This window comes from Callithrix jacchus, chromosome 7 (assembly GCF_049354715.1).
Source record: "Callithrix jacchus isolate 240 chromosome 7, calJac240_pri, whole genome shotgun sequence".
Classification (NCBI taxonomy): domain Eukaryota; kingdom Metazoa; phylum Chordata; class Mammalia; order Primates; family Cebidae; genus Callithrix; species Callithrix jacchus.
In genome coordinates, this window is record NC_133508.1 from 103,899,876 (window position 1) to 103,924,971 (window position 25,096).

The window sequence follows — 25,096 nt, forward strand, 5'->3', positions numbered from 1 at the left end:
TGCTAAAAGGAGACTATAGAAAAATCATATTTGTTTAGTACTTTGTAGTTCATTGCCCATTTTCAACTTTGTTTCCCCATAGCACTGAATTTAGCAAATTAGGATGTCATAAAACTTCAAAATCTCGGTTATTTAATGAATTTGACAAGCAGGATAGATTGTTTGGTTAATTGGAAATGATAAACGTGTTAAAATACTTGAGTCACATTGACTAAGACTCAGGTATCTCAGTTAACTGAATTGAAATGAACTCTGTTATGCAAAAAATAATAACACAGAACTGCCGTGTGAAACAAAATCTGTGAAGCCTGTGAGGACACGGGCTGCAGTATTTTCTTTTACGTAGACATATTCATTTTGAAAATTATATACATTTTAGAAATATACCACATTCCAGATCTTCATTCCAGTGACAGAATCACAGATTAGCAGTGTTTATCTACTTTGAAAATAGCCTCAAGGTAGAAAATAAGAGTTATCTCTAAGTGGAACACCGAAATAAAAGTAGAAGGGAAAATAAAATGTTTTTCAAAACCTTCTCCAGAAGGCATTGGAAGAACAAGAGAAATCTGGATATTGAACACAGTATTTAATAAAGAATGAAGGAAACTTGTTCAGAAAACAAGTAGGCCACTTGCAAGGTCTCTGAGTAATCAGACACGGAAATGAAGTAGTAATAACAGCAGAGTGTACTTACTGAGAGCTTATTACGTATGCTACAATTGCCTGCAATCAGAGATAAATTGACCTCCTGCAGATTCTGAACAACTGAATAGGTGTTTTGTTTGGTTGTGCAGTTAAAAACAATTTGAGCCCACATTTCAAAACTAGAATATTTCAAATTAAAAAGAAAATCTGGATGCTCATCATCTCTCTGAAGACCTCGTAGGCCTAAGCCCACATTCTCACGTGGCAGACATGGGGTGCACTGAATAGTGGCCAGTTTTCTAGAGTTTCATAATGTGTATGTGCCCGACTTCCAGCCCCCTATCCCCCCACCCACTTCTTACTCCTGCAAGCATTTGGGTTTGCAAGTCTGGACATAGTTCTTTCAGCTTATAGACTATATCAAGACCAGATACTAAGTTAGTTTTCTTCTGCCTTTGAAGAAAATTCTACATTTAAACAAAATATAGAATGCTAAAGGCTTGACATTCTTGGGAAATGATGAGAGAAAGGGTAAAATACAATTTTGAACAGGCAAAGACCCTACCCTCCTGGCTAATAATAATTTTTCTTGTCCGGCATAGCCTAAGCCGGTTTTTGTTCGTGAATGGTGATAATTGACATATATAAAGCCCTTCCATTTGCTTCTGGAATTCTTTTTCTTTTGAAGCTTTCAGATGGCTCTTAATCATAGACCTTGAGGCTTTCTGGGTCTACACTTTGGACAGATTCTAGCTGTATCTTTTGGATTCTGTTTAATCAGCCTGTGACTACACGGATTTGAACAGCTCTTCCCTGATGAAGGCATTTTTCAAATGGAGTTTCCAAAATGCTGTATCACAAGGTTGTCTTTTAGTAGAAAAAATAAAAGCTTGAACTTGCGATTAGAAATATAGGTTTATAATTCATTGGCAATTAAGATATGACTCAATTTGGGTAGATTAATGTATTTGAAATTAATTTGAAAAACTGTTTTGAATAACCTTAAATTAAAAGTAATGGCAAAAACCACAATTACTTTTGTACCTATTTTAATAATAAAGCTTCTTGAATGTAAGGTTCTGCCTCTGAAGGCTTGCAGTCTATATTCTATTTTGCATGTTTCCATCTTGGGTCAATTTTAGTCCTCTAATTGCTATATTTTAAAAGTAAATTCTTTATCATGAAATTCCCATGCTTCCTTCTACACAAAAGAACTTTTTAATCTGGTCACTAAAGAATAATAAAATCTAAATTTTCATATAAAAAAGTGTTTGAATTTTTCTCAAAACACAGTATGGATTAGTCAATAAGATCATTTAAGCCCAGAAATAGGTATTTATGTGTCCTTTTTTCTCATTTTATTTAAGATGCAGCCATGCATATAGGCAGGTTTATAAAAAAGGTGGAATCAATAGGGAGCAATACCTGGAAAATAAGGCAAATAATAAAGTCTGTAATATTACAAGTAAATTGACTAGAGTAATATGTCAATGCTACTTACAAACTGATCTGAAAAATAACCATTCCCAGGTGTTAACCACAATGGCTCTCTGCTTTTGGAGTCCTTCAACAATGCCATGCTTGGCATCATAGAAAGAATGAGAAAATGAGAAATCAGAGATCTAAATTCTGTCTCTGGTTCTACCTGTTTACTAGCTGTGTACCTCAGAACCTCACCTTCCTCTCTATAGCATTTAGCCAGTTGGACTAGATATCCATGGAGGCCTACTAGATGTAAAAAGCTATAAGTTTTTGCTTCCTATCTATGTTCTAGAAAGACCATCTCTACATTTGAACAAACTCCTAGCTCTCTTTGTGTTTGTGCTCCCAGTTTTGATTTCGGGAGGTTGCCTCCGGCGAATCCATGCATTAGCCCACATATTGAAAGGAAAACTGAACAACACCTCTTTGCCCAGTCACATCCTAGTCACTCATGTTACACCAGAAAGCTCCTAAAGAGGCAGAGCTATCAGAGGTTGTTGGAGTAAATTGATAGCAGCCACAATCAATGTTTGAAAAGCAAAAGAAAGAAGTCATACATCTGCTTGTCGTGTTTTCTAAGGTCACCTGGTCCACCGGCGTTCTGCTGCTGCTGGACAGTTTTTGTCATTCCCAACTGTGTTTGTCAGGGGCTCCTCGTCTTTCCCATCACATTCTCATCATTTACATCATATTGGTAGAGGCTGCCCAAAATCCGGCCAAGAACACTCAACATTAAAAAAAAAAAATCCTCATAAGCATACCTTCCATAGAACACCAAAGAAAAAATCCAGACAAGGAAAGGGGCTGTCTAAATCCTGCCTCTGGTTTTTCGTAAGCTTTTTTTGCACTCTAACTATGTGGGAAATCCATGATTGTCTATATTTGCTAACACCCTTCTCTGTAGGGAAAGTTTGCTTTGTATTATCTCTATTTTTTTGGGGGGGTGACGGAGTTTTGCTCTTGTTACCCAGGCTGGAGTGCAATGGCGCGATCTCGGCTCACCGCAACCTCCGCCTCCTGGGTTCAAGCAATTCTCCTGCCTCAGCCTCCCAAGTAGCTGGGACTACAGGCGTGCACCACCATGCCCAGCTAATTTTTGCATTTTTTTAGTAGATACGGGTTTTCACCATGTTGACCAGGATGGTCTCGATCTCTTGACCTTGTGATCCACCCACCTCGGCCTCCCAAAGTGCTGGGATTATAGGCGTGAGCCACCGCACCAGGCCTATTATCTCTATTTTCTAAGTGCCCTCTCCCCAAACTATCTAGAGAGAAACTTCTCTGGCAAGACATTAAACACTGTCAGTAAAGTTTTTGTACGTGTCTACCTTATTCTTATGTGCACATAACTAAAACTTATATGTCCATATTAGCAAAGCTGTATTGTACAACTAATAGCCTCTCTTTAAGGTTCTCCAAAGCCTCCTGTGGTTTAAATAAGCTTTAAACGCTAGAACTGCCTGTCTTTCTTTGGCCTGATTATCTGGAGGGTATGTTTGGTTAGCTGTAGCTATTTATGAAGTCTTCTATTACCCAAGCCTGTTGACTGATCCATCGTTCTCTGACTAGGTGTCTGTTCTCTCTTCCTTTTTGCTGATCACAGAGGCGCAGCCCGGTAAGAACTCTCAACATTTTTACCTTAAACATGTATAGAGAAAATTGCTGCCAAGGCAAGGTGGCCAGGTTGGTTTCCCATTAAATTTATGATAACCCAGTGTGAATGAGGCAGATGAAATAGGTTTGCTGGTTGAAAGCCTCTGACCCTCTTAAGTATCAGGGGCATATTTTAGAATTGTCAGAGCACTTTCCCATATGAACTGAATTAATACATGGGAATCCCAACTCCTAGTACTAAATTTGGAAAATATATGGAGTGTGTGTGGGTGTGTGTGTGTGTGTGCATAAAAGGCCTAGAGAGTCACCAGAAAGTACCATACAAGTTGATAGCAAAGAGATAATGAGTAATAAAACTATTAAGAATGTAAGGACACATTTTTTAAGCCATCATTGCTTTTAAGCCTGAATTCAAAATATCTCCCTGGACCATAACTTACAGTGATCAAAATATGCTGATACAACATTATGATTTCCATCTTGGGAGAGGGAGACACACTTTCAGGTCAATATTCCTAGGCTGTCACATAATTCTAAATAAATTTCATCTCGGAAGACAAACTTTGGGAGGGTAGACCAATATTAATTTGCATTGTTCAAAGTGAAAACTGTCATTTTTCTCAAGTTGAAGAGTATCATGAATTTAAAGCAACAAAAAGAAGGGTCTTTGTCATGTTTGAAATGACCCCCATCTACCTGGTCAATCCCTTAAGAGAGGAAATGGAACTGAAAACAGTGCTCTCTGAACTATCCCTAGGCCTGTGCCAATCCAATTAGTCCACTATTATTTTATGCAAATATCCTGCCCCAGGTGACCAGTTGGTGGTTCTCTGCTAAACTACATAACTAATGCCATTCAAAGATGGCATCTGCAGAGACTGCTAGTCTGTGGATGATTCCAACCCAGCTGTTAAGTGACATCACAGATTATGAAAAGAGTGAATTCATTCATTCAAAGTGAGGAAATGTATTCACAATATACATGTAACAACAAACAAGCATTGAAAGAAGGAATATACGGTCACTTGAAAAGGGGAGGTTTTTGAATCCAGTGGTCTTTTCTCCTGAATGTGGTTTGTATGGTCATCATCTCGGTCTTTTTCTAGATGTCTTGCTGCAACAACACTGAGTTCATCAGAGATCACTACTCCCATCCAGCAGACAGCAGGACTTTGTTTTCTGTCGTTGCTGACTTGCTGCTGATCTTTCAAACATTTTTTCTTTTCTAAATTGATATTAGCTTTGTTCTTCCTATTCAAAACAACTGAGTTTTCTTAAAAATTTCTGCCACGTCTTGCTTGCACTTAACCTGGTATTCATTCATGAAGACTTTTTAATAAAAATGTTACAGGGCCTTCTTCTTTGGTGCCTTTCCACTGTGAATACCTATTGAATGAATTGACAAATCTGGGAATTGATGGTTATAAAAGGAACTTTGTACCTTTCTTGGTTTCATGGATATTAACACTTAAGGAGTAGGGCTGAGAGACAAAAGGGTCTTCTATACAGCCTCTGGGACCTCCAAGGTTTCAGGCCTCACAGTACTAGGTAGGCTGTGTTCCCTCAATGCCATTTATCAATCTTGTGATTCACTGCTTGGAACTAAATCCCCTCTATCTCTTCCTTCAGATCTTATTAATGAAATTCTATCTGAGGGTTCATAACTCAGAAGAACATTTGTTATCTAATTATTTCTGTTATCTAATCATGTCTGTCTATAGAGCCTTCTTTTCCAAAAGCAAACCTGTATCCAAACTTCCATAATGACCCCAGCAGATATATGTGGCCATATTTATTAGAAAGCATAAATAATGTAGTAATTCTGTACATGGCGCACTTAGTAGAGAGAAACAGATCACATTATTAGACCAAAAAAGCCAGAAATTATGGTTTTGAGAGATTGAGAAAGCATTGAATGGAACTTCATTCAGATTGGAACTGCTCCTCTAGCATAAATGGGTTCAAAATGGGACAGAAAATCTTTACATAGCCTTAGGAACAAGGGAAAGAAGCTTCTTATAGGTCTATTACAGAGGTGCTAAATCTTATCCTAAGCTGTTAATGTTATACTTTAAGAGAAGAAAACATATCTGTGACCACCAGACTGAGCCTTCACTAAAATTAGAAAGTAGGAAAAAAGGGTTTGGTGACCATCCACCAAATGTGTTCATGGTCTCGTCTTTTGGAATACTTTTTTTTTTTTTTTTTTTTTGAGAGTGAGTTTCACTCTTGTTGCCCAAGCCAGAGTGCAGTGTTGCGATCTCAGCTCACTGCAACCTCTGCCTCCTGGGTTCAAGCCAAGTAGCTGGCTAATTTTTTGTATTTTTAGTAGAAATAGGGTTTCACCATGTTAGCCAGGCTGGTCTCGAACTCCTGACCTCAGTTGATACTCCTGCCTTGGCTTCCCAAAGTTCTGGGATTACAGGTGTGAGCCACCATGCCCAGTCTTGGAATACTTTCTTATATGTACTTCAGCTTTCCCTGTTCTCAACTCTGCCTCTGTCATTCTCCTACAGCAAGCATGCCAAGCCATGCTCTACCCCACGATGCAATCATCCTGGTGATCTACTTTTCTGGTAGCATACCACACAAAGAACTTATCACCACTTCTGTTTTTTAGTCAAAACTTTTTATCTAATCAATCTTTCTACGATCTAAATAAGTTTATGCTAAGGCATTATAAAAACTGAGATGACCTGCTCAGATTATTCCTGCCAGGGCTATTTGTATTCCAATAATATCACAATGCCTTGAGCTAAAGACATTACTCCCAATTCATGACTGATGGGCCTGGTGGCAGGCAAGTGGAAGACATTGGGAGAATGAGTGCATAGGGTGGAATTCCCTGGCTTTCTGAATAAAACAGTTCACTTAATGGCAGATGGTTCAAGTTTCCCTTGCCTTTTACTCTTGCCATCTATACCTTTTAAAATCACATTTGTAAACTGATGATTGTTTCCATTAGCAACCTGGGGACCCCAACTGACAAGGAGCGTGCACTACTCCTAAATACATTCTGAAATTTTTGAACATCAACAAACATATGCTAAACATTCTTATCAGCTAGAGTTCAAGAGGTTTTTTTTAATGAACTGTTCAATATTTGAATTTGATTTACCAAATCTACCCAGGTAAGGGGTTTTTCTTTTTCAGAAGACTTATGATTTACCCTTCCTTCCTCTCTATAATCTTTGAATGAAATAAAAAACTGATTTCTATGTGTGTATCTGCAATTTCCAACTTAAATGTGGTTCTGAGAAAAATTTCATTTCCCTATCTGTATTTATTTGAGTTCAGTTTAATTGCAATGAGAGAAATAATACATATTGTACATAACATATATGTGGTCTTAAACCTTATAGTGTCTATTTCTAATTCTAGGGTGCAATTAAAAGGAACTTATCCAGTAAGTATATCTTAGCTACCAGAAATAGCGTATGATTTAAAAGAAAGAATAGTTCCTTGGATCTTGAAGTATATATACATATGAATTATACATTCTTGGGCTTAATTTTTAATTTTTTACTTTTACAGCAAAGAATTCTTGTAATGATAGAGGGCCCCTGTGAGTGATTAATATTTAAGTTCTGAAAATAAATATTTTTAATTGCTATTTTCTGTCTATATTTGTCACCTCTTGCTATATTATTTAACTTTTGAAATGAACTTAATCAAGTATGTATTTGTTGCTGGGGGTGGGGAGAACAGGAGGGCAGAAGGAACTGAAAGTAGAAGCAACTTACCCATTCTTCTGTTATTTGATATAAAAATGTTAGTCAACCAAAGTGATATAGGTTATGATATACATAGGGCTCAATTTTCCTCTGCTGCACACAACACATACTAGGACATTCTAAATTCATGGTTCATAGTTGAAGATACATTTTCTTGGCATTTCAAGGAAAGAACAGGCAGAGAATGCTGGATTCATGTACTACACATATGTTCTGGCTTAGTATTTTCTTAATTGGAAAGCAGAACCAGTCAAGGCAGCAGACATTCCAAGAATGGTATGCTCTTTCACTAAGCATTGCAGTATACAAATCTCTGTGATGGCTTGTCACCGGAAGTTCTTTAGTTAATGAGGCTTTACAAATGCCAGAGAAAACACCACTACATATGCCTAATATATGGCTGTTGCATTGCCAGGGGAGATTTGTTTTGTAAAGTTTTCATTTGAGTTGCTTTTTGATAAGACGTAAATCTCTAAGTGTTTCCAAACTTAGGTTATAACACATATCAGGGAATGGTAAAAAATAGGTCTAAATAGTTCCTTTGTCCTGTGCATTAGGTGAAGAAGTGGCAAGACCCAGGCGTTCCACACCAACTCCAGAACTTATAAGGTGAGTGTGAAAGACATTAGTTGTGTTTTATGCAAGCCATCATGAACTTTTATTTTATTTTATTTTATTTTTTAATTTCCAACGTTTATTTTAAGTTCAGAGGTACATGTGTAGGATGTGCAGTTTACATAGGTCAACTTGTGCCGTGGAGGCCTGCTGCACAGACCATCCCATCACCTAGATATTAAGCCCAGGATCCATTAGCTATTCTTCACGATGCTCTCCCTCCTCCCACCCCTCACCCTCTGACAGGCCCTTTTGTGTGTTATTCCCCACCCCCACCCATGAACTTTTAACAATTAAGCAAATCTCCTTTGGGCTAAACTCTCAGCTCCCATTAATAAAGGATCTACTAAAACATGTCAGTTCAAATGTCCATAGCATAGTCCAAATATGTTATTATTTTTCATAAGTCAGCCCAAGGGAGATCTTTAGGGAAAGACTCTGCATTTATCTGAACTAACTGCCTATAGAATGTGTAGTCCCCTTCCTGATGGGGCCACTAAAGTTCTCTAAAGAGGTCTTTTGGTGTCTGGAATTCTGATGTACAATATCATTACGTTACCTTATGAAAAGAAGCCTGTCTAGTTGGATACCATCTCATGATACATTCCACCTGCCACACACCAAAGGAATTTTCCATTCTGCTTTTAGTTTTTGGCAAAGCATTGTATTTTACAGTGTACTCTGTGGGTTAGGTAAGTATTGTACAAATGGGCATTGTTTTATGAAAAGACTGCTATTTCTATTTATAAACTGGATTATTTTCAATATTTATCCTCCTTCTCCAACCTCTCCCCTCTCCTTTTCACTCTTTACCCCTTACCCTACATACATAGACCTCATTGGGATCAATAAGCGGAATCAGATTTGGAGAAGAAATGAAGATAATTATGCATCATTTTCTTAAGAATCAGTCCGGAGTGATAATTAAGAGAAGGGATACCAGTGTAACTTATTATCCTCCTGTTCCCCTGATTTCTCAATATTTCTCCTTCTGAGATTTATTGTATCGGGGTATTAGGAGGTTATAACTAGTCTATTGGAGGATGAAACTTCTTGGTAGCTTTTTATTTCATATCCTTATGCTTGACTTTCACTAATTAAAAACTGCATTAACCACAGCACAGAGATGTGGCGAAATCAAATATAAATGGTATTTGAGATCTTGGGGAGAAAGGTGCTTTGCAATAAACTCTCATCTCTAGTGTTATTTCTTCTAAGTATAGAGAATCATGATGCTTTGAAAGAGTTATTCTCCTTCAACTTATTTCTATTGGATAAGCACCTCAGCCCTCCATTGAGAACTAAGGATCTCACCTTCTACCAGTTCTTTTGTCCCATAATACATCTGACATCCTTATAAAATAGTTTCTAGTCCTAACGGAGCTTGTATGCACATGCACGCATGTATGCACTAGTGCACACACACACACGCTTGTTTTACTGAGAAAAATATGCAAAAGCTTGTATATCTTTTCGAGCAATAATTTTTGAGCCTTTTCCCTCTATTTTGCCTCAATGTGTATGATTTAGCAAAAAGCCTCCGGATGACACTACGGCCCTTGCTCCTCTCTTTGGCCCACCACTAGAATCAGCTTTTGATGAACAGAAGATGGAAGGTAGGAAAAGAAACTATATGTGTTGTAGATTTGTTTTTTTCTTTTATTAAAGTACAACTTTTCTAGATTAAATGTATGTATTTTGAGGTATACTTTTAATATTTTATCCTCATGGGAAGGAAAAGTTCCAATCTAGGTGTGCTGTAAAGCACAGGAGTTTAGTTTTCAAATCTCTGTTATTTTAGGATTTGAAACTTTACTTCAAGAAATATCTAATATTCTAACAAGCTCATTCTTCAAAAGAAATCAGTAAAAATTACTGCATATTTACACATATCCCTGTCATGAAGTAAATGTTCTGGGAGCCAGACCATCACCATTTGAGGTATCAACAGATTCACAAATGGAGACAGATAGACCTTCATATACCCGTCATTGCCACTGTCATTGGGGTCTAGCCTCCCTGACCACCTTTGATCTTTCCCACTTGATAATCAAGGCATCAACTGTATTTCTCATGACAGTCATTGTTTGCTGGCTTAAGACCCAGGAATGACTTTGAATCATTTAGAAACTTAGAAATAAGGCCAGGCATAGTGGCTCACTCCTTCAATCCCTACACTTTGCAAGGCTGAGATAGAAGGATTGCTTGAGCCCAGAAGTTCAAGACCAGCCTGGACAACATATGGAGACCCCCATTTCTACAAAAAAAAAAAAAACTTAAAAATTAGCTGGGCATGTTGGTGCACACCTGTAGGCTTAGCTCCTCATGAGGCTGAGGTGGGAGGATCACTTGAGCCCAGGAAGTCAAGGCTGCAGAGAGCTGTTATCACACCACTGCACTCCAGCCTGGGCGGCAAAGCAAGACCCTACCTTAAAAAAAATAAAAATTAAATTAAATTAAAAAGACAATGCTACTGAAGAAATATCTTTATTTCAGCCATTATTATTGAGTTTACCTATTAAATATTTATTCCTAGAGTTAAATATTTAACTTTTTAAAATTAACCCTGTTTTTGGATGGCTGTAAATACTGTGTGCTTTACTGATAGAAAATCAACTTTCTATAAAATGTATCTTATCTATTCCTGAAATGTGTTTATGGCTAATGCATGCATCTCCAGTAGCTGTTTTTTTATAAACACATATAAAATGTGTTTATAAAAAATTATTTGATTTAGGAGCACCCTGGTAAATATATAATAACATGTTATCTTTCTAGAACCTACTGGTGAAGGGTCTTAAGTGCTAAAGATGACAAGAATTAGAAGCACAATGAGTAGACTAAGCTACATTAACAAAGAGACGCCAAGTACAGTAAATTAAACAAGATAGAATTTTCTTACTCTTTCATGTTAACAGTCTAGAAGTAAACAATAGGACTAGCAGAGTAGCTCTGCTGTCTTCAAAATGTTACTTTTATCTCTGGCTCCAAGAAGACGGCTGCAGCTCTCCTCTCCCATTCAGAAGAAAGGAAGTGGGGTAAGGACACTGGAACTCACTGCTAACTATTCTAAGAGCAAAACCTGAAGAGACACAGGTCACTTCCTGCCAAAGCCAAATAGACAGAATTTGGTGCCATGTAGCCAGCAATGATTCTGTTACTATAGAGGAACTGGAGAATGAATTCTGGGAGATAGCCAGCGGTCAGCCACACCTGAATATTTTCAATGTTTTTGTTAGGAACATGTACAAAGAACATTTCTAAATACTCCCTTAGTGATTTAAATGTCCGTAACTTAGAATCCCTATGTAAAGATGGCCTTGCAGTGAGACGATTGTTTCCTTATTGACTCATCTGTGATCAATCTCACTTTTAATGACATAATTGTATGGTGACTGGAGATGGGATTTGATGCTTTGCACCTAAATCTGCCTGTTTAAGGAATCCCATAATTATACATAAAAAATAGAAACTTTACATAAAAAATAGAAATCAGTTTTAAAAAGCAAAGCTGTGTTCCACATCGAATTTATGAAGAAAATGCTGCTTCATATCTTTGGAGAATGTCTGCTTTCATGTTAAAACAGAGCGAAGACCTTCTTGGAGGTTTGTGATAGAGAGGAGATACATACCTGGACCTGTCCGTTATCGTGGACTCAACTACTCTTTAAATGACTTCATCCCCCGAAGTCCTGTAAAGTTCCTGCGTTTGTACCAGTCACACTACCTCTTTCAATAACCACACTTCCCTTTTGTGCCTACTCATTCTTCTTTAGATTGATTTTTTATTTTCATGCTTATTTTTTTTTTGAGACAGGATCTCACTCTGTCACCCAGGCTGGATTGCAGTGGCAAGTTCTTAGCTCACTGCAGCCTCGACCTCCCACAGTGATCCTCCAGCTTCAGCCCCCAAGTAGCTGGGACCACGGGGGCATGCCACCCCACCTGACTAATTTTTGTATATTTTGTAGACACTGGGTTTCACCATGTTGCTCAGCTGGTCTTGAACTCCTCAACTCAAGCAATCCTCCCACCTCAGCCTCCCCAAATGTTGGGATTACAGCTATGCGCCACCATGCCTGGCCCAGAAACATTTTTCTATCACTAATTGAAATGGCCTAGGGAAAAAAATGTGTATTTTAGAGTTAGGTATGCCTGCATCAGATCTTAGCTCTTCTGCTTTTACCGTGGACACCTCATTCAACCACTCCAGTCATCAGTTTCCTCTCCCACAAGTGGAACTGGTATCAACCACATGGTGGAGTTGTGAGTATTCAAATAAATAATAATAGCTACTGGCCTTCTGATACATGTTTTACATACATTTTACATGCACTATATTAATATACCTTTCCTCCATTAATCCTCCTCATAATTCTCTAAGGTCGCTTTTATTATCTCCACTTTAAACTGAAGGAAGGCAGCACAGAGAGGTTAAGTAACTTGCGGCGGTCCTATAGTCAGTGCAGAGGATAGATTCAAACCCCATCCAACTGACTTCCCAGCCTGTCCTAGACGACATGATGAATTACAGCATCACTTGTATAATCCCTGCCACAGGAGAGGTGCTGAGAAGCACTAACTATTTACATTGCCATAGCTGTTTTAAAAATCTGAACAGGAAGAAAAAAGAAGGAGAAGAAATATTAAACTTAGTGTCCTTAGACCCAAAACCTAATTGTCCTATGTTAGGTGTCTAACTACTTATTTTTCTGGCTCTCTTAACATATTCACTAAGCATTTTTAGAATAATTTAATTCCTTTTTATGATGCTGTAAAAGGTTTATTTAAAGACCCTGTAGAACCCTTCAAGGGTAGGAACCACTGCACAGAACCCAGGCATTTTCAGTTTTGAAGCATATTCATAGGAGACTTTAAATAAACCAACTTACAACAAAACAAGTGTCCATGGGGTTAATGTCTGGATTTTCAAATGGGCACCTGAGACAGAGCCAGCACATCTACTGATACTCAGAATGTCCTTAAGTGACCACCCAGAAAGAAAATGCAGATTCTGCTCTGAAAGTTTTTATGTAGCTATATGTACACACACAGACACTCTTCCCACCCACACTCACACCACACTCCTATTTCTATTCTCTGCTTGAAACGAATAAGGAGAGGCACATTCCTAAATTAAGTTTTTAGTACTGAGATAAGAGGAAAATAATTTAGTAAAGCTCAACTTGAAATTTTAAGTTCTAAAGTATGGGGATTTTTTTTAACTCACCCTGGGACATTTTCTTTTTTGTTTCCAGTTCTTTTAGATCAACCTGAGATATGGGGTTCAGGCCAACCACTTAATCCAAGCATGGAGTCGCCAAAGTTAACAAGGCCTTTTCCCACTGGAAGTAAGTTATGTGTCTGCTCTGTCTGGAAAAATAAGTGACTCATTTTACTGTCTGTCTGCATAGTGAAATTAGGCAACTCTTAGAAGGTCTACATAAGCAATGTTAGAACTGAGTAATATTAAGAAGAGATGTTATTCTCACAGGCTTTCAAGTTAAAGAGCTCAGGGCAGGTTATAAAGACAAAAGGAAAATAATACAACAAAGCAAATTATTAACCTTGAATCATAGCCTTTTCTGAAATTCCACGTGCTTATTCATTCATTCATTGTATATGTGTAAGAATATGTATATATCTGAAAGCCCACGTGCTTATTCATTCATTCATTGTACATATGAACACAGTAGGTTATTTAGCCCACTTGCTTCTTATTCTTACATATATACAATGAATAAATATATATTGCATATTTATATTGTACATATATATATACAATGAATAAATGAATGAATTTATTAATGTATATATTTACTCATTGTATATATGTAAGAATAAGAAGCAAGTGGGCTAAATAACCTACTGCGTTCCAGGCATTAGGCTTATCATACATCACAGAGGTGAACAAGTTTGATATGGTGTCTGCTCATCCTATAGAACAACTGACGCTGCACAGGACAGAAAGGACACATTGGTAGGAAAGAGTGACAATTAGGGAACAAGAGAAATGAGGCTATATGGTATAGAGAAACGGAGACACTAGATCAGGGTATATTTATGTGAAAGTTGCCATTAGCCTGGCTTCTTCAGCATGGCCCAGGTGGCTGAGGAAGGAGGTCCTGAAAATCTAGATAGCCCTTCACAGGTGGTGGGTTCACTATTTAGACTGAGTGGATTGTTCATCAGGTAAAGCCACCCTTCTTACAGATGTATTGAATTCCCTTTTCAGTAGACTGCCTCTGAAGCATGTCTGTGGAAGGCACTCTTTGAAGAATTGGATTTCAAAAAAAGGCGTTTTGGGAAGGAGGGAGATGCAGAGGGTATTTTCACCCTTTGGGCTCACATACAGACCAACTTATACTTTTTCCAGTTCAGCATCTCCAGAGCTTTGCTTCTTGGTGCCTAAATATGATCATGAGAATTAACCAAGGGGTTAATTCAAAGTCCAAGAGGTTATTTGTTGGAAATAATATTGCTATAAAGCCATGTGATCTAGTCTTTCCAAAGATATGTCCCTCATTAAACAGGATAGGAAAAACATCATTATCAACAATTTTTTAAAACTTCTAACTTTAAAATATGTATTTTTAAAATATTTAAGCCATGATTTTGTGGCATGATTTTGAATGTCTTTCCCTGCAAAACAAAACCAGTGAAAAAGCTGTAACTTCCGTGAAAACCTTTCATTACAGACCTGAGCTATCCAAGTGATTCCTGGTAAACCCTTTCGTAAATGTCAAGAGAGTAAATGAATTGTTTATGGAGGTGATGTATTGGTTTTAACTGTTGGTATTTCAGAGTTGTGAGTCTTATGTGCGGTGGTTACACTTAGCACAGCAGAGGCTGTTGTTTGGTTGATATGCATTGTGTCATTCTGCTCATTTTGCAGTTGCAGCATATGTTTTCTGTTTTATATTATTAGGCTTTTATAGTATTTTATTTGTTTTTATTGTATTTTGTTGATTATAACCTTGATTTTTGGCGGAGATCCTTAATTAGGAGCAGAACCCCTGATTGACTCTTAACTTCTATGGGAAAATATGATCCACTAGAGGTGTAGTTTTCAGAAGCTCGTCACTGAGATTAAGAACCACATATTCCTAGGCTTTAGGATGAGTGTTGTTAGTCATACTTACTGTGTGGAAAAACAGGATGCTGCCTAAAAATAATAAATAAAGTATGGGAAGGGGAGGAGGAGGGAGGAATGACAGAATAAGATTCTTCCTAATTTAGGCAGGTGGAAGGTACCAGCAGGCACTCTCCAGCCATGTGCCCACCTGCCACCCTCTACATTTAGGTTGTGAGAAATTGGACAGCATTCAGATTCACAACTAAACTTTGGGATGGCCTATGACATTTATGTGAATGCTTTGAATCTACCAAATAGGGCCAGTGACAAGAAAACATACTCTTAAAGAAAGAGGAAGAAGAAATGAACCCATTGAAACAGTAATTCCAAACTTTGCCCACAACATGACAATCCAGCTCAGAAGGGTGAATCTCTTGGTAGGGGCCATGATACTTGTTTTGGCTGAATTTTTATCGAAGGAATCTGTCCATTCCTCCTTGACCCAAGGAGGGTCACTTTGCTTCTAACTTTTAAAAACGTACTAAAATTTAAGAAATATGATTTTGAGAAATCTTTCTGGACTTCATCCAGGCAGTCAATCCTGACTGGATTAAGAACCTTTCACAGGAGCCCCACCCAATCTGTTATTTCCATGATTAAACCCTCGAGTGTTACTGTCAGCTAACATGATTTCCTTCAGTCAGTGAAGAATCCCTTGAGGGCAGAGGCTATTTTTATCCAACCCTATGACCCTAGTTCCTAGTACAGGGGCAGGACTTAGTTGTGGCTTGAGGTTTGTGTGTTGAATCATATCTAAGTGAATAAAATGGTGATATTATTGTCTGACATTCTTTTGATCTCTTGTTTTCATAAAACGGAAGAATCTGAATGGGTTCTGCTTCAGTTCTTTGAACTAAAATCTATATAGACCACTAATTGCTATTCCATTTCCAATAGCAGGAATATAACTGAAAGCCCGAATCCTGCTTATTTAAAGTGTATTGTATAACTTAGGAAGAACATGATCAATGATACTTGGTTTCTCATCTCTTTGCAGCACCTCCGCCACTGCCTCCAAAAAACGTACCAGCTACCCCACCCCGAACAGGATCCCCCTTAACAATTGGACCAGGTAAGCTTTTGTTTTTTCAGTTCTGGGATGATGTGTCAAATAGAGCAGTGACCCAGGCAAACATGCCCTTGATGTGCTGAAAACTGTAGGCTACACTAAAACATTACAGTGTCACCATTTAGTTTTGCTTCCATTAGAATTTCTTATGCAGACTTATTTTAAAGCATCACTGCCAGGTTTCACACACAAAAGAATTAGTAATAATTTCTCAATTAAATTTTTCCTTGGTATAATGTTGAATGAGAGCCATTTTATAAAATGAAAGGAAAATATCTCAATATGAAAAGTCATTGTTTAATTAACCCCTCACTTCTTTGGATCTCATTTTAATGAGTTACAAATTCATAGTCTTAAAGCACAATTGGTATTTTATCAAGACAATTTCCTAAGACTAAAACTATCTAGTCTATGAAGACATTAAATGGTTCCCAGGGTGTGCAGCATAATGGTGGTGGGGAAATTATTTTTCCAGTGGTCATTCCAGTGTTTATTACCCCATGGTAAAGAGCTATGTAAAGATTATGAAATATGGCAAGGAATTGCTACTTGCCTGTAGACAGATAATGCTTAAGGCACACCTTCATCATCTATTAAAATCAATACTATGTATTCACACAATTTATAGCCTGCCAAGTCTTACTGGACTGGCAAATCAAAAGTAGTAATAGCTGTTTTATGTGCCTGGGCCCTTAGAATGTGGTTCTTTATCACTTTTGGAATTCTATTGCAGCTTCATCCTTTGCTATTTATGCAGCCTGGTGAGTTTGATAGCTGCAGAGTGGGCATTCATCAACAAAAGCCAAAGCAGGATGTAGTCATTTATGAAATTTATATTGACTCAAACCCAATAGAGAGTCATCCAGAGCTTCATAAGTAAAGATATTTTCAGGTTCAAGCCATTTTGGCCCCTTGTATTTCCACAAATTGTGTTGGATATAAATACACCTACTAGCACAAGATTGTAAATATTGCAGACCATGCAAAATGCTTCCCCGTTTATCTGTAGCCTTGGAACCTTGAAAGTTAATTCCTTTTAAATCAGAAATACGGAAATACTAAGATAGGTCATCTAGTTCAAGAGTTATATAAAGGTAAAGTGACTTCTGCTCTTGCTTTTCAGTTATTTAGGTAACAATTTCTAATGTGAATAACCTCAGTTTTTAAAAAAGTGCATTTCTTCATATAGAGCTGTAGAAGATAGTTTTTAATTTTTTCTCTTATTGCTATGAATTAAAAATAATAGCTTATGCGATTTTAGGAAAACAGAGACTTTTCAGTATCATGATATCCTATAACTAAATATCAGTTATGCCTATGATGTTGACAGGTCAGACTTAATGAGAAAAGAAACTATTAAAATTTTTCAAAGTATTTTCTTCCCTATTAAGCAGGTAGATATGTAACAGTTCTAACAAGTAGCAAATGCCTCCTCAATAATCTGTGTGTGTTGTGTATGAGGTGTATATATCTGTATTTGTATCTTTATGGTGATAACTTCTTAATCTTTGTACTGTGTTTCTGGTGTTTTTAAGGTTAAGGATATACAGCTAAATATGATGTGACCTTTTTTTAATTAATGGATATTATAATCAGTTTCGCCAATGTCTTCATTTAGGATACTAGAGTAGACAATCTTTATAAAACATGAGGGCGACTTTCACTTCTCAATTCTTTTTACATTGTGTGATGTGTATTTCAGTAGGCCAGATTTTCAGGAGGGATCTTGCTTTTGGAATTTACAGTCCCGGAGCCTGTACTTCTCTGTGAATCTAACACTGTCTTGTCAAAATGTTCACACTGTGTTCACCTGTGGGCAGCCTTTGAGAGCAGTATTACGCACAGCACTTTCAATGACGGTAAAAGTAGCTAGCTGTGCTCAGCTTGCAAAAAAGAGTAAATAATAGCATAAAAATATGATGCTCACTTTATGGAGTGGGAGATCTCTCCCCTCACCTTCAGCTCCTAATCCAATAAAGATATCTTTACATCATGAAGTATGCCCACTGAGGCACCTCACACAGCAATGTATTTTCCAATCTTTGCCTCCCTCCCTCACTCCCCACACAAATAAGTCAATTAAAGTTTAAAATCAACTACTTTAACCACAGGAAATGACCAGTCAGCCACAGAGGTCAAAATTGAAAAACTACCATCCATCAATGACTTGGACAGCATTTTTGGCCCAGTATTGTCCCCCAAGTCTGTTGCTGTTAATGCTGAAGAAAAGTGGGTCCATTTTTCTGATACGTCCCCGGAACATGTGACTCCGGAGTTGACTCCAAGGGAAAAAGTGGTGTCCCCACCAGCTACACCAGACAACCCAGCTGACTCCCCAGCTCCAGGCCCTCCTGGCCACCCAGGTCCCACAGGCCCCCCAGGGCCTCCTGGGCCTCCTCGCAATGTACCATCACCGCTCAATTTAGAAGAAGTCCAGAAGAAAGTCGCTGAGCAGACCTTCATTAAAGATGATTACTTAGAAACAATCTCATCTCCTAAAGATTTTGGGTTGGGACAGAGAGCAACTCCACCTCCCCCACCACCACCCACCTACAGGACTGTGGTTTCGTCCCCCGGACCTGGCTCAGGCCCTGGTACGGGGACCACCAGTGGTATGTCTTATGCTTGAGTGTGCTTTGTGTGACGGGGAATGGCCATGGCTGCTGCAGTGTGAGCAACACCCTCCTCCTGCCTGGCAGCTGGCTTCAGAGCTTCAACCCTCACGCCTCTGGTCTGGGTGCCCTGTGGCCCCACAGCATGTTGTAGTTCATCAGATGCTCACAGTCGTGGTCCAAGTCTGTGGATGTGTTCTGCCGTGTACTCCCAGCCCTTAGGTGTGCCCTGCCATCCACCCTGCATTTAGGAGATCTTGATCTCTAAAACAAAGCTGTCATGCCATTGTTTGGAATTCAGGAAAGTCCTAGGAAGACAGATTTCACAGAGAGTGGGTTTCATGTTAAATGTCTGATTTCCTTGTTGGATGCCTCCACAAGGACACTAGGTTTTGTGGGTCAGTGTATTGTGTGTATATGTAGGTGGGCAGGAGAGGGTGAATGGGATTCTTTTTTTTTTCTTTTCTTTTCTTTTTTTTTTTTTTTTTGGTTGTGGGAGAACTGTGTTAACCCCTCGGATTTCTTTAGAAGAAAAGATGTCAGGTTTAAAAAGGATATTTTAGGAAAAGAAAAAAGAAAAAAAGGATACATATACTGCAACCCTAATCTAATCAAGCTTTCACTGAAGACAAACTTGTTCTGTGTTCTCACCATTTGACACACTCATCAGGCTATGAGGTCAACTCTAAGTGTGATGACAGGTGATGGAGTCTGCTGATTCTGACATTGAATTTTATTGTTTTTCCTTATTTGAAGCTTCATTTTGTGTTTTTTAATAATGAAAGCATGGATCACCTGCCATGCACACCAAAGCAATGTCAAGATTTTCAAATGCATCTTCCCCCATATCATTTATTCCACTGTTGCCCAAATTTGTCTGACAACATACCCCAGTGCTTTCCTTCCTGTGCATGTGAGTTCAGTTTAGGGACCTTCGGGGGGGTGCCACGTATTTGGTTTGCATTTGATGTGAAAGAGGCAGTAAAGTACAAGGTACTTAAATCTAGTAAGAGAGAGAAATTCTACTATTGGGTCATCATCACTGCTTCTTTCAATGAGGTCTTTCAGAATTTGTTCTGTGCTTACAAATGCTTCTGTGCTTAAAGTGAGAGCATCCATGGTGGTCAAGAAGAGGGCTAGGCACTCACCAGTACTGCACTCAAAACCAATGTTTTTTATCATTAGGTGTGTATGCCCCCAGGTCCTCATCCCCGCAAAAGGAAAACTATTCAAAATCACCAAGTATTTTTACCGTAAGACCTTTGGGAGTCTTTACTTTGCAAATAATAGAAACTATAGTTTCTTGTCCTGGGCACCATGCTGTTTGTTTGCTTTGTTTTGCTTTGTTTTTAGACAGAGAGTCGCTCTGATACCCAGACTGGAATGCAGTGGTACCATGTTGGCTTACTGTAACCTCTGTCTCCTGGGTTCAAGTGATTCTCCTGCCTTATCCTCCCTAGCAGCTGGAATTACAAGTGCGTGCCACCATGCCTGGCTAATTTTTTTATATTTTCAGTAGAGACAGGGTTTCACCGTCTTGGCCAGGCTGGTCTCAAACTCCTGGCCTCAAGTGATCCACCTGCCTCATACTCCGAAAATGCTGGGATTACAGGCGTGAGCCACTGCACTCAGCCCTATCTGCATTTTGGCCTAAATGCTTTTTGTACATTATTTCATACAACAACACCATGTGGTAGATATTGTTATTTTTCCCATTTTACGGATGGGGAAAACTGAGACTCAGAGATGTCAAGTAATTTGCCCAAATTTACAAGCTGGAGGCAGTGGACTGGATTCATACTCAGGTCTGTCTGATCCAGAGCCTGTGTGCTCTCCAGGCACTTTAGTAAGGTTTATTCATAAATATTCCAAACTTATTTGACTACTGAGAACTGTCTGCACTGCACAATATCATCAACAAGATCACCGAATGTCTTCTCTCAAAATGTACTCCTCTGTGCTCCTCTCCCTAATTCTAGAGGGTTACAGCATCCATCTTCATCCCTCTATTTTTTTTTTAGGTCTTTTATGGGATACAAAGCTCCTTATCCATCTGTAAAGATAATAAAGAATCACTATGTAAAGCCTCCAAACACACACCCAGAAAGACATTAGTTGTCCATTGTAAAAGAGGGGTCTGTACTTCTGTTTTCTATGTAGCTCTACTAATCCAGGCCCTCAGTCTTCTGAAAGAACATTTAAAGAATACCCACCTCCCTCCACAGGTAGGCCACAGTGCTCTCAAATGAAACACTTTTAGCCAGGAGTAGGGAGGACAAGTGGCTTTGGTAATTCATCTGTGTTTCATCTAACACCTTTCATAAAGCTCTCGAAGATACTTGTTCAATTGAATTTACCACTTATCTAATTAGGAAGAAAGGAACTTTTGTTTTCTTTCTGGAAAATTTGAGAGTTTTGTTGTGATTTTTAATGTTTAGCTTCCATGTCCTTATTTGAAATTATTTTAAAATGATACCAGTAAAGACTTGATACTTAATAATTGAGCTGGAAATAGCTTGACTTTACTAGTATTAAAAGATTGGATTTCTAAGTCGAAGATTGAACTGGGTCACTGAAGCCCATGAATAAATAAAACTCTGCAGCGTTATCTCCTTAATTAAGTCCCAGTTTATTTGCTGCTTAATCTTTCATTGATAGAACATACAGAAGCTGGCAGAAATATAAATTTGAGATTGATACAATAGGTTATGGCCTCATGTTTTAAAGATTAGCAATACTTCTCACTATTTGCTTTTTATAGCATTAGGCCTGATGAAACTAAATTTCTTGTACTTCTCAAAGCATATTTAATTATATACCACTATGCACTCATTTTTAAAATTGTATTCACAGCAAGGTGACTGTCACTGACCAAGTATAGACAGTACTGACAACTTTGTGAACCAGAAGAGTTACCTGCTATTGAAAAGCAGTTGGAAGTTGAGAATTTGCTCCAAGAACTTCAATTTCCTTATGGCAAAAAGTTATAAATACCTATTTTGGCCAGAACAGTACTTAACTAGAATGCAGACACTGGTTCTTGGCAAAGTCTATCTCTTCTCTTATGTGGGTTGCGTGCCAGAGGTCAGGGGGAAAGAGTTTTGTTGGCTTGCACCATGTTTGGGGGCCAGGGAAAGAAAGGAGTGAGTAAAGAATGTTGAGTGCAACATTTTCCAGCTTGGGAAACTAAAGATGTTATATGCAAACATACAAGTCAATAAACAAATGAGTCTGAGCCACCTGGGGTTAAATTAACCAAATATATTTTGTAACTACGAGCCTTTCAGAGCAGTGATGTCCAATCCAGTAGTCCCTTGCCACATGGGGTTATTTTAATTATACCCTTAATTGCTCAACATTACTATAAAAAGTCCATTCTTTACATAGAGTAGCCACAATTCAAGTGGCTAGCAAATCTACTAACAGTTCTAGAACGTTTTCACATGGCAGAAAGCTCTATTAGTAATGTTTTAGGGCTTTTAATGTGTTAGTCATCAAAAAGAGAAACACAGCATATAATCATTTACATACATATTTAATAGTTTTTTTCAAAGAAATGGTATAATTATGTTCTAAGAAACACAATGTGGGAAAGGTTGTTTAGCTCTTCACATATCTCAAAGTGCATATGTTTTAATTCACTTGATTCTCCCAGCAACAGCATGGTCTATTAACCTCATTTGTGGATAAGGAAACGAGCTCAAAAATGTAACTTAGCTGTGGTCATAAAGCTAGTAAGTTGCAGAGCCCAGAGCTGGCCCCTCTGATCTGTTGGATTCCACCGGCTGTACCTTGACCACTTCTCCCACATGCTTCCACTGCTCCAGCCCAACACACACATTTAAAAAAAGGGATGAAAGTTGCAGCTGTAGATATGCGGTCTTTGGAGGTTACCAAGGAAATTGATTAAACCAGGTTGAGAACAACAAATGGATTGAGAGCATGTCAATGGTTGCCAACCTTTTTTAACTCACAAAATTCAATGTATTTTGGTTTTTTAATTTAAACCTTAAAGAGTGGTGCTGTCCAAGTCATTTTCCAGCATGGTTCTGGAAATAAACACTCTTTAAGGGGGAAATGAAAATGCAACTGAAAATTGAAGAGTGAGGATAAAGATGCACAAGGACAGCCATCTACATTCTTAAAATATGAAACAATTGGGTAATTTCACAAAAGTATGTGAAGTCTTAGTTCAGTTGTGAAATACTCCTCAGGCCCTGAACATCCTCTGCTGAGCCTCAGGGTTTGGTCAAGCAGGGTTTTAACTGAAATATCCTTTTGCTTCTTAGACACTCTCTCTTAGTGTCTTTCTAGCTGCACAACAAATCAATTATTACTTCAATTCAGTACAGAAAAAGTGATTTTGATGGGTGATCCATAAAGGAAAACAATTTTCAATTAACAACTTTTTTAACTTTTTAGTTGTATTTGTATCAAAAAACACAATCTTCATCATCATCACCAGTATCTATTACTTTCTATTTGTGTAAAATTTTATATAGTCAATATTTTCAAAAGCATTTTCAATTTTATTTGTTACAAATACCTTGCAAGGTAGAAACAGTGTCACACTTTTTAAAACAAGGAAGCTGAGGTTTCAGGCCAGCAAGACCAGCTCTCACATCATCCAGTGTTTTCAGTTTCCACACTGCCTTGATGACGGCTCCTTAGTACTTTCCCAGGCATCACTGAAAGGAGTTTTAAAATTTTTTTCTGGAACATGTAGGAAAAGAATAAACAGCTGGCATTTTTTTTTGAGACTGATTCAAAAGACTATTTTTTGGAAACAGACCTACATATAGACATTCTGGACCATTCCTATGGTATTGTTTTCATGAAGCTAAATAGAACAACTCCTCCTCCATCACCACCAAAAATAAAAATGTCCTAAGACTTCACTGTTTAAAGATTTATTTACTCTATGCTGTTACTTCTGTCTTCTGAAAACATCCTGGGTGTAACTCTACTAACACAATAATCAAAAGAAAACTTTGTAGTGGGGCCTGTCAAAACATACCATTTATTTTTAAGAGAAGATTAGCAAAAGGCTAAAAACATCTATATTGAAAGAGAGATGTGCAAGCCAAGCAAAAGTAAGAACAAACTTTATGCAAAATGTGGGAGTCTACACCACAGTCCATCTCAAGCTATGAGAGATTGCATTTAAGAGCATGGGCTTTGGAGGTACATACACAGTTTGAGCTATGTGCCCTTGGACAAGTTACTGAATCTCTGATCTTCAGATTCCGCATAGATACCTAATAACACCTACCTCCAAAGTTTATCAAGGGGATAAGATAATATATATAAAGTGCTTAGCATAGACCCTGACCCAGTGGAGAATAAAATGTAAGAATATGGGTGGTAGTAGTAGAGGAAGGTGGAGATAGAGAGGGAGTGGAAGAAATAATTGGTAGGATTTCATACTAATGTGATTACACACAGAGTAAACAGCACAGAGAAATACACTCAGGATTTCAGATTATTTGAACAAGAGGAGCAAGGTTTAATCCCGCAGGGACTCTCCTAAAACAGAGAAGATTTCTGAAATGATAGGTTTTGCTGCTTAACTTTAAAGCTCTTGAGAGTCTGAAAATTTGGAGACTGAGATGCTAATCTAAAAACTCTCCAGAGGTCCCAGTTTTTGTGGTGTGTTGTTTTGGAGGCAGCAAGGGGGCGGCAGATGTGGGGGATGATGTGTGGATATTCTCCCAGGGCAGGATTTCTTAGAATTTTCTTGGGATGATTTGATACCTCTGCTTCTAACAGAAGTGAGAAAAACCTCAGGAGTAGTCAGAACTTTACTAAACAAGAACTGTTTGAACATTGGTTTGACTTTTTTTTAAGGTTTGCAGTCCAGTTTCCCTGTGTATCTCAGACATATGGCTGAAGTTAGGCAGATTCCTGAATCCAGAGACCCCACTGGTGTGCTGACTGATGTGCATGCCAGCCTCTGTGTGTCTTCTGTGTTTCATACGCTTGTCATTGACAGCCAGAAAAGTAAATCCAAGAGGCTCTTCCAAAAATCATTATGGGCAAACTCCGCCTTGACAGATTCCTAAGCAGCCTCCTTCGCAAAATAAGATCCTCTAAATTCAATGCATTTCTATTAAGATTCTATATACAAAGTATTCATGCAACATCTAATTTATTTTCTTATATTTTGTCTTTTGCTTACCCTCCAGTG

At 38.2% G+C, this 25,096-nt stretch overlaps 1 protein-coding gene across 47 annotated transcripts in view; it reads left to right on the top strand.

The window, feature by feature from the left end:
• SGIP1 (SH3GL interacting endocytic adaptor 1) overlaps positions 1 to 25,096 on the top strand; it is a 214,522-nt gene that overhangs the window by 131,839 nt on the left and 57,587 nt on the right. For 28 of the 47 annotated variants that reach the window (XM_035251786.3, XM_054236389.2, XM_054236390.2 and 25 more), the window contains 6 exons: positions 7,126 to 7,150; positions 8,036 to 8,087; positions 9,624 to 9,709; positions 13,352 to 13,444; positions 16,226 to 16,300; positions 18,409 to 18,909. In XM_035251786.3, the coding sequence (XP_035107677.1) occupies positions 7,126 to 7,150; positions 8,036 to 8,087; positions 9,624 to 9,709; positions 13,352 to 13,444; positions 16,226 to 16,300; positions 18,409 to 18,909 (832 nt within the window). The remainder of the gene's footprint in view (positions 1 to 7,125; positions 7,151 to 8,035; positions 8,088 to 9,623; positions 9,710 to 13,351; positions 13,445 to 16,225; positions 16,301 to 18,408; positions 18,910 to 25,096) is intronic. The other 19 variants (XM_035251806.3, XM_035251809.3, XM_054236398.2 and 16 more) reach the window with 2 other exon arrangements.